A 10241-nucleotide genomic window follows, 5' to 3' on the forward strand; every position below is an offset into this window, starting at 1 on the left:
TTATCTAGGGGTTAGTAATAAAATGCGTAAATGTGACCGTGGTGTCATGAACATGCGGAGATTATGGTGGCATTCAAGCAAGACCAACAGTGATGATGCATTAATCGCAAAAAATTAGGAAGTTGTTGGTGGGTGCAAATGATCAAACATACCTTCTAATTTTATGAATATACTACTCTACTACTCTCTCCATCCCAAATTAATATTTATTTTTAATTTTCTAGATAAATAACTTTACTATCTGTCATATAGATCTAGGTGCATATCAAAAGTTATGTATATAGAAAAGTCAAAACCACTGCGATCCAGGCAAGCCACACTTTTCATATTTTGGTCGACAAAACTAGCAAAGGATCAAACTTATTTTCTGACCTTTCAGGAAAGGAACATATCATCATCCAAATTTAGTTTAACATAGAAATCTCAACTAGGCTAATTTCGTTGAGTCAAAATCAGATTCCACGCCCGAATGCAAAGGGGAGAGTGGGTGGGGTGGGGTGGGGGGGGATTGAGTTGACGAGGACAAAAGAATGATATATCTACTAGATCATATGACATATTGGTTGTTCAAGTTGGATCCAATCATGTGGTTTCTTAAGTGTTAAATTATTATCTACTAGCTATGCTAACCAGTTCATCCTGGTCAGCGGAAGAAAGAGTTGACACTGTCACCCCTTATCAAATTGCAAGTGTCACTTTCTTCCGGGTAAACGCTACATGCGCAGACATGAAGCTTCCAGTACTAAAAATTCCAGGATAAACTACTAGAGCTACAGCTATAATCCTCTCCGATCAACACCGCAATCCATGTCAACGCCATCCGTATCATTCTCATGATAAGCCCCCCGTACTCACCCAGGCCGTACTAATCCGGCAGAAGGATCGGCTCAAATAGCTAGGAAGCAGTGCCATCTCGATCGCCGCCGCGGCTCCGCCACCATGGCTTCTTTCGTTCCATCGCCGGGTTTGTCGGAGTTGCAGAACCGCCGGACGACGACGGGAACGATCATCTTCAGCTACACCTGCGTCGGGCTCACGGGCACCGCGCTCGTCGCCGTCCTCTTCTTCTACTTCTACCAACATTTCCGCCGACGGGCACCAGTCACCGCCGCCGGGGCAGAAGGCAATCCGGGAGCAGGAGACCACCATGTCGGAGTGGACGTCACCAAGCTTCCCGAGTACGCCTACACCCAGTCGTCGAGGCGCCGGAGCAGCGGCGGCGACGGGGCGCAGTGCTCGGTGTGCCTCGGCGCCGTGCAGCCCGGCGAGATGGTGCGGCGGCTGCCCATGTGCAAGCACCTCTACCACGTCGAGTGCATCGACATGTGGCTGGCGTCGCACGCGACATGCCCGATGTGCCGGTCGGACGTCGAGCTGCCGGCGGATGGTAAAGCGGCGCCGCCGACGGAGCCGCCACAGGAAGTGCCGCCGGTGTAGTTCATTAGCGCCGGTCATGTGTCGTCTGTTCCTCCGACGGGCTCGTCAATTCGTAGCTTGTCACCTGTGTAATGCATTTGTATATAGGAGTACATCAGGAAATTGTTGTGGTTTCAACCGTATATATTCAAGATCATCACTTCGTCTTTTGATTTGCAAACTTCTAGCTCAAAGGATAACCGGGCCTAGTTCAGTTTTCAGGTGCAGCTGCACTATATCTAATCCGAGAGTTCAAATTTCGGTAGGGAAAGGGGCCAAAGGGCACACCGAGATTGCGAGTTTTGTTTTGATTTTTGATGAAAACATTCAAATACAATATTTTATATTGAAAAATGAACAATCGACAAAATAAATAACAAGCGAATCTTGGAGTAAAACTCACATTCGCCTATTTCTCATCACCTCTACCATTACGCCATATTTTTAAATTTGTAACTGTAGGCTGGCAGCAGGTCTATCTCTACAGCTAAAAAAAATCGAGGGGGACAAATTCCTGGACGTTGTACGTCTTCTGCCTCTTCGTTATTTCCCGCGGACCCACCCTATCCCCTCGTCCCAATCCGGTTTTTCCCGCCGTTGACGCTAAAATCTGGACTTTCCCCTCGTCCCAATCCGGTTTTTCCCCCTTACGCAAAAATCTGAACTTTAGGCTTGTGCGTGGAATAACATGAAGAACTTAGAAGATCTACTTAATTCTAGTGTAGACAACACGAAGAACTTAGAAGATCTACTTAATTCTAGTGTAGACTCCAAATCGGCTCACGAGTGGTTGCCAGTCAATTTGATCTGAAAATTGACATGCTAAACATTATATTCCTGAGCCGATCGGCGTGAAGCCTTTCGAACTCATGGTTAGTCATTGTTGGAATAAACACCACGATAGATAGATATTTAATGTAAGCATATGGTGTAAATAAATAAAACATTAATAGCATGTCATCGGCTATATGAGCCAATGGGATAAGATAAAGCATTGTAACACAACAGCCATAGAAGGAGCTCTTGTCAACCATGCGCACATCAGATAGATTAAGAGATCTAGTTAATATCTTGATAAGTGCAATTGAACTTAGACAAGGTAACACGAATCAGAGAGCATTAACATCAATCCATTAACTTAAAAGATTAGAACACAGCCAACAAGGACTTCTTGGCTACCGCTTACAAATTAATTAAGCTAATAAAACCTAATCAATATCATGATCGTGTAATTGAACGTAGACAAGGTAACATGGTGAGAGGACATTAACTTCGGCACATTAACTCAACTAGACAAGCTCGCAGCAGCGAGATCTCGTACGTGCCCCAATCGGCTCAATGACTACATCATGCTTCCGTGAGATACGGATAAGATCCGACCGAAGCATTAGCTCTCAACAGTAGCGTGTCGACGTCAGATGCCTAACGGTTCGCAATATGAGAGGCATGGGTAAAGATCTATCGGACCTAGCATATATAAAGCAGTAAAAGTATGCAAGATCTAACCAGTCGATACGATCCGGTAACAGTGAACGTTTAAACAAGGCAAGGAAACCGATGAGGATTACCTAACTAGATCTAAACCGTTCGATAACTGTGAGCGCTTGATTAAACTAAGAGATCGATACGATACAAGTTAATAAAACTAAACAAGAAAAAGCAGGTATAACTTGGTGCTGCATAAGGAAACTCTGTCTAATCCAACTAGGATTTGTTTAGAAGGCCAGTTAGGAAAATTTGATCATCAATCGTCCCCTAGTTCATCATTCCAAAAGAACACAAATTAAATTTTGCTTTCATCATTGCTGGCAGATGATATGTCTAAGAATGAATGGACTTACATATGGACCTCCTCAAATTTCACATCTAGGCAGGCATACAATTATCTCTCTGGCACTTGCCTCTCCGCTTTTCAAATGGATGTGGAAATCCGAAGTTCAAAACAAACACAAGTTCTTCTTCTAGCTGTTGCTTAGGGACCGGCTCAACACAAGAAACCTCCTTAGAAGGAATTCGAAGCACATGCATCTAGAGTCTTAGAACTGTGTCCTTTGTATTGAGTAAGGAGGAAACAATCACATATCTGTTCTTCTCATGTCCGTTCAGTCAGGATTGTTGGATCTTCTTGGATAGTAGTTGGGATCTCAGTCTTCCCACACTGGATACGGTAATTCACGCAAGATAAAGATTTGGTTTAAGCATTTTTACGGAAATTTGTGATGGTGGTTGCTTGGTCAATGCGGTGCCATCGAAATAGCATTGTCTTCGACAGGGGGACTGTGTCATTAGCTAGATGGAGAGAAAGCTTTGTGGAGGAACTCAGGCTGGTCACTCTTCAGGCCAAACCAGCATTTAAGGAGAACACCAACATTTGGCTGAGTATCTACCATAGTTTTTTCCCTCCTCCTTTTCCTTTTGAGGCTTAAAGCCTTAACCTCTGTACATACATTCTTTTTCACATATATATACAAAAATAAAAAATATGGGTAGGGGCCTCCCCTGCTGTTCCCGTCAAAAAAAAAATCGTTTTCATGTTGAACTAACACCATGCGACTTGGAAGATCCTGATTACCACAATGTCTCAAAGCTCTAAGTCAGAAGTGTCACTTTCTTGCGGGTAAAGCTCTCCATGTGTGTTAGGCAGAAGGTACATGTTCAAGAAATTGAAAAACATATGTACGGTGTCCATGCCGTTGAGATGGTTTCGAGACGTGGATTTCTCTGTTGCAAAGAACGCAGAATGAGCCAAATAGGTTGTAAAATTATACTTTATTACCTTGATATTAGAGGAAGTAAACTTCGATACCAATTTTCATTACCTACGATCGAAACTCTGGCACAATCACTACCTCGCATAACGAAACTCAATTATAAATACAAAGTCAATCCAGTGGTTAGGGTAGTACACGCCCCCCCTCATGCACAATTCTAGTTTAATGCAGTCATCACTGCCATATGGCATGACGAAACTCACATAATTCCCAAAGTCATATCAATGGTTAGGATAGTCCACGCTGCCCCTTGTCGAAGGTCAAAATTGCGGACACGGGAAAAGTCCAATATCTTGGATCCTGGGCTAGTTTACAGCCAACTGCAGCTACCCTTTCCATCCATATCAGTCACGCGTTAACGCCTCCATACTCTCCGCAGGGCGTTGCTTGATTTCCAGGAAAAGCTCAAAGCAGAAGCGACGGCGTTTCGCCACCGCACCAACCCCGCCATGGCTTCTCCTTCCGTCAGGACCACCATGACATCGCCGGAGCACCACCCGCCGTCGAAAGCAACGGTGATATTCAGCTTCGTCACCGTCAGCTTCACGGGCATCGCGGTCCTTGCAGTTGTCATATTATTCTGCCAATACCGCGTCCGCGGCCGAGCGCCGGTCTCCGCCGCCGTGGCAGGCGGCAATAATCCGGAGGGTCGCCGTGCCGGCGTGGACATCACCAAGCTGCCGGAGTTCGCGTACGCTGAGTCCGCAAGGCGTGACGGCGGCGGCGACGGGGAGCAGTGCTCGGTGTGCCTCGGCACGGTGCAGGCCGGCGAGATGGTGCGGCGGCTGCCCCTGTGCAAGCACCTGTACCACGTGGAGTGCATCGACATGTGGCTGGCTTCGCACACGACGTGCCCTCTCTGCCGGGCCGACGTTGAGCCGCCGGGGGAAGACGACCAGGCGGCACCGGCGGAGCCGCAGCAGGAGCTGCCGGTGTAGCAGGGCGCCGATCGTCATCATTTTGTCACTTTGTCTCCTGCTTTGGGCACGTTGGTTTGTAGCTTGCCACCTGCGTGTACAGCTTCTGGCTGACATTCATATGAAACAGGAATTTGCTGGTGCTGTGTCCTCTCGTAAATATTGAAGATCATGTATTGGTAGCTTTACATTGCCATCTACAAGCAACTATAGAAGTTGTTTTTTCTTTACGTTCAGGAATATTTGGTGATTGAATTTATCCTGCCTTTCTTTCTAAAACTTTGGATGTCGATAGCTTAAACATGAAAATTGTATTTGTTTTGGAATGTTCTTCAATAATCTCATAAGAAAAAATTTGAAAACAACCCCACCTGCAAATCACTTCCTTGCAATTAATACCTACAAGTTTTATGTGTGTTTCAACTATCCAATGTGCCTGTTGACTAGACGATATACTTGTTGTATTGCTTTGTCGGTTGTTTGGTATCTCCCCAAGGAGCTTGGCAAGTTTTCTGAGAATGGTGCATTCACCGTCGGGACTAACCACATTTTACTTGAATTATATTTGGGTGGCATTGTTCAACTACGTAATGTAATGCTCCTACTCGAGTTTTGGTACAATATTATTATCCGCACATGGAGTGTCTCTTCTAACACATCCTTGTGTTACTTGTAGGATGAGTCATGACTCATGAGATCATGGAGCTAGGTTAACAACAGTTATATTGCCAGCCAATAAACGGGGTAAGGAGGAATATGAAAACACATAAAGTGACTTGTACCTAGGTATTTGAAAATACCCTAAATTGCAAGTTTGTTTCTGCAATTTACCCATGTAAATATTTACAAGATTTATAGATATACTTCGACAGAAAATATTGGTAAAAATCATAACTAAACAGATCAAAAATTGAGCACATTCTTTTATTACTGTAGGGAGTATCCTTGTACAGGAACTCCTGGCACCATCTTATCCCATCAGCAGACTCGGTCATTTCTGTGCATTTCTCATTCAAGAAAAAAAAAGGGACCAAAACGACTTGATTATGTGATTCTCGAATTCCAGGCATCCATTTTTTAATTCATTCAGTCGTTTCCTAGCATTTCCATCAGGTACTCCTGGTTTTATTTTGCTATATCTCTTTTCCTAGCATGATTTTTAACATCAATCATGTTGCCATCCCTTGACATCTCTCGGTTTTCTGCTGCAGGAAGCAAGCTTCATTGACATTCACATTCTATAGCTACCACCGAGTGTAGGACCTTTTCTGCATCTATAGCTGAAGTCAACTCGCTCGTACGGTACATACAACACCGGACCCGGAACCTGTCTGGATCATCGCATAAACAAAACCTACAAAACTTTGTTGGTTTAGTTGGACTCTGAACTTTCGTCCAAGTTCTTCCGGTTCGCTATACCATGCACACAATGTCAGCGAGACACATGCGCATTGTGGCATCGTAGTTTATATTCAGAGAGGCCGTACGTTACGTTGAACCCTAGATTGTCTTATTCTATACCAAACGTGTACTCAACGACTCGGATATGGTATACCAAAAGGCTAAGATTACAATATCCTCTCTGGAGTATATGAATCATATCCGCGTTTTTTATTTTTTTCCCTTTGTCCCTCAAAGAACAAGGAGGCTGGGGGCAAGAGATGAGGGCGATGGCCCTTCGTGTTCGTTGACTAATCCGAGCCGTCGCGTCGTACAACCGTACGGGAGCCTGCACGGCCAATTTGCGGTGTTCACGGCGTGCCGGCTTCGTTCACAGCTCACCGGCGGCCAGCGTGGCGATGCGTACGTTGCCGTGGAACTCGGACAAGGCGAAACTGCGTTCATTTCATCGGGCTAGCTGGATCATCTCGGCCCATTAGATTGAGCGTCTATGTTCACCCTACCGTTGTAATTTCACTCGGGACGCAGAAAGAACTTCAAGCTTCACACGTGAAACTATTCACTTTCCAAAAGAATAACGATTTTCAGAAGGTCGGCAAGAGATTTACACTTGACAAACACAAGTCATCTCCTACAAGATGTATTCCGATTTTTGGAAGAACAGCAGAGGTATTGAGTTCGAGTATGTGTGACAAGGTCTATTAATGGAGAAAGAAAAAGGACAACTTCAGGGAGGAGAGTGAAAAAAAGAGAGAGGATCACCCCACAAAGCATACAGGACAAACACAATACTCTCCACCCACAACACAACTAACAACTCGCAGGCGATACGACTATGTAAAGATCGATCATGGCCCAGGTTGAATTGGGATTTTTTCAAATTTCTAGAGCAATAAAAACAAACCTTAGCTTAGAATTCTAGTATTGCTCAATCTACTAAGTTCAAACCTAGAAACTAAACACACTAGCACGAATGAACCTTAGCAAAAGAGCACACTAACATGATCATCATTTCCTTAGGCAAGATTCAATCAAGAAGAAGCACAACTTAAGCAAGAGCAAATAAAGCATGTAGATGCTCAAAGTAAGTGAGGAATGTAATGAAAAAGGACACGAAGACACCGGATTTTTTTGCCGTGGTATCGAGGAGTTGATGCTCCCCCGAGTCACATTAAGGGGTTTGGCTCCCCCGAGTCACGAATTTGAGTGCTTCACTAAGAATGACCATTCTCCATCCCCAAAACTTCGGGCTTCACACCGTGTACAAGATCTTCTTGGGGCTCCCACAATCTCCAAGAGCTCACAAAAACCTTCGGGTCACGAAGACCGTCTAGGTGATGTTAAGTCGTCAACCACCAAGAGTAAAAAGATTTTATGCTTCACTTAATCAGCACTCAGCTAAACCATGAATTAGATGCACACTTGCTAACCTCCAACACTATGAGATGTCCTTAATCTTAAAATTTGCAATTCACTAGTCACACTTTGGCTCTAGCAAACTCTGAACTGCACATGGGTTGCTTGAAGTCTTTAGGGTGTTAAGAGCAGCTCAAATGACCAGCGGAATGGGTATGTATAGGCTAGAGCACAAGAGCTAGCCACTGAAAAAGAGCACCTAGAAAAGTGTACAATCGGATGTTCCGATGGTTCCATCCCAAAGGTATCGGATCATCCGGTCACTAATACATCCAAAATAGGACCGTTACAGTGTCAATAGTGAAAAGTTGCTTCGATGGTTCTTCCGATGGGCGTCGGGTCATCCGGTGCTGAAGAGAATTTTGCCCAAAACCTTCTTAAACTTTGCAAAGAAAATATGCTTAGTCCGACGCTTCATCCGATGGGCGTTGGATCATCTGGTGTTGATGCTTGAGCCAAATTTATTCGATGCTTGGGCGTCGGAACAACTGGTACTTGACTTCGATTTACCCCCTCAGAAAATTGCTCTGATGCTTCTAGGAAATAGGGCCTCGGAACATCTGATGGTGTCCTTTTGATTTTAACTCATCCAATGCGGGCTCGCCTTTGAGTTTTCTATCATTTTTTTGTGTTGGTCTGAAAGGAACTTGATAACAAACAGATTTGTGTGTGAAAAGAGATTACACTAGGAAGTTTTGTAAAACAGTTGGTCTCTCTTTACAACGGGGTAGGGCTACCCTTTTATAGTGACCCATGAGCCGCTTTACATTTTAAAAATGTCTTTCCTCAACTACTATATTCTTAGGATATGCCGTACATAAAGTTCATTGGGGGTAACTCGTACAAATTGAATTCCTCCACATGATCATGTTTCTCACGCCTCCATCCTTCTAACCTCAGGACATCACTTTCACGCCAGACCAAACCTCTAGCCTCGTGTCTTCACCATCAGCCCAAGATAGATGTCCAACCTTGTGACACCTGATTCGTCATGCCACTCCAAGAACTTGTGACCTCGCTATATCTCCCTTCAGGATCCGTTCCTAAGCTAAAAGTAAAAAGGTGAAAGTTCGGTGCTTGAGACTAAGTCCAAGCGCTCGAGGGTTAGCTCAATTGAAGTTCAGTCATCAGCTTACAGTTGCTAGCTTTAAGTCCATAAAGTAACTAAGAATATGCAAGGGTATGAGTTTTACTACCAGAACAGTTTCCGTAACAAGTTGCGAGGTTAACTAAGTTTTATTCTTTAGTAAGAACTTGCGAGGTTAGAGAGTTTTTACCCACGAACAGCGCTTGAGGGTGTTTAGTTTTTTACCGATCCCCAACAATAGCCTCTCGTGGGCGAGGATCGACTCCAACGGGCCAAAGCCACAACAAAGCATCGTTCTATTAAAAAGGTCACCCTCGAGCGTTGGAGGATAGATGAGCCAACGATTACTTTTATGTCTGAAGTGTTGATTTCTGATTGGTTGTCGCTTCGGCATCGGTTCGAGGTTCGAGGCGTCCACTCACGTCCATTAGCTCCCCTATAAAAGCGTGGGGGGTGTGGGTCGCTCGGGGCTACCCTCGCGTCTTGCTGTGAGCTTGCGTACTATTTGCTTAGTGCTTTGAGATTCGCACTTTCTCAGCTATTTTGTCGAACTTCATAGTTTCGAAGGTATTGTTCTTATCCATATTCTTCATTCTTGTTTACCTCTTGCTCTATTGTTTTGCTATGATTTACTATTTATGTGTTGTTCAGCTGGCTCGTATTATGCAAACCATGAGATTGATGACTCCTGAAGAGATAACGGAACAAGCGAGGCTGCGTGGCGACGCTCCCGAGAGACAAGAGGCTCATGAGGGTTCTTATCATTTAGAGATTTCTTCTGATAGTGACAGTGGGGAGGATCTTACAAATGTCGAGGCTGACCCATTAGAACTTATGGCTAGCAAGGATGCTTTCCCTCCAACCTTTCGCTTTGAGCGCTTTCTGGTTTCACAGAACACTATTGATTTTTATGTCAGCAAGCACTATTTTCCCAAGGGTATTGCTAGGCCTCCCGGTGAGGAACTTCTGCCAAAACGCAATATTGGCGAGGTCGTGGTCTTTAGAGATTTCTTTACCGCTGGTTTGCGGTTTCCTTGTGTAAAATATTGCCTCAGATCTTGGATAGATATAGTGCTAAGCTTCATCAACTTACTCCTAATTCCTTCATGGCGCTTTCTAAGTTTTACTAGATTGAGCACACGTTCAGGGGCATAATTGATGTTGATGGCTTTGTGAGGCTCTTTGAGTTTCATGTTCAAAAGAAGAGGGTTGAGTTTCATGAGGAGGAAGGTG

The 10241-nt window shown here is 44.5% G+C and overlaps 2 protein-coding genes across 2 annotated transcripts; both read left to right on the plus strand.

The window, feature by feature from the left end:
* The first annotated feature begins 723 nt into the window (after nucleotides 1-723).
* LOC117853579 (RING-H2 finger protein ATL39) lies at nucleotides 724-1586 on the plus strand. The gene has a single exon (XM_034735897.2). The coding sequence runs from the start codon at nucleotides 940-942 to the stop codon at nucleotides 1435-1437; it is 498 nt and encodes a 165-aa protein (XP_034591788.1). The 5' UTR covers nucleotides 724-939; the 3' UTR covers nucleotides 1438-1586.
* A 2818-nt stretch (nucleotides 1587-4404) lies between these two features.
* LOC117853853 (RING-H2 finger protein ATL39) lies at nucleotides 4405-5425 on the plus strand. Its single transcript, XM_034736136.1, has one exon. The coding sequence runs from the start codon at nucleotides 4637-4639 to the stop codon at nucleotides 5123-5125; it is 489 nt and encodes a 162-aa protein (XP_034592027.1). The 5' UTR covers nucleotides 4405-4636; the 3' UTR covers nucleotides 5126-5425.
* The last annotated feature ends 4816 nt before the right edge of the window (nucleotides 5426-10241 follow it).

The sequence above is a fragment of the Setaria viridis genome, chromosome 4 (genome assembly GCF_005286985.2).
Source record: "Setaria viridis chromosome 4, Setaria_viridis_v4.0, whole genome shotgun sequence".
NCBI lineage: Eukaryota > Viridiplantae > Streptophyta > Magnoliopsida > Poales > Poaceae > Setaria > Setaria viridis.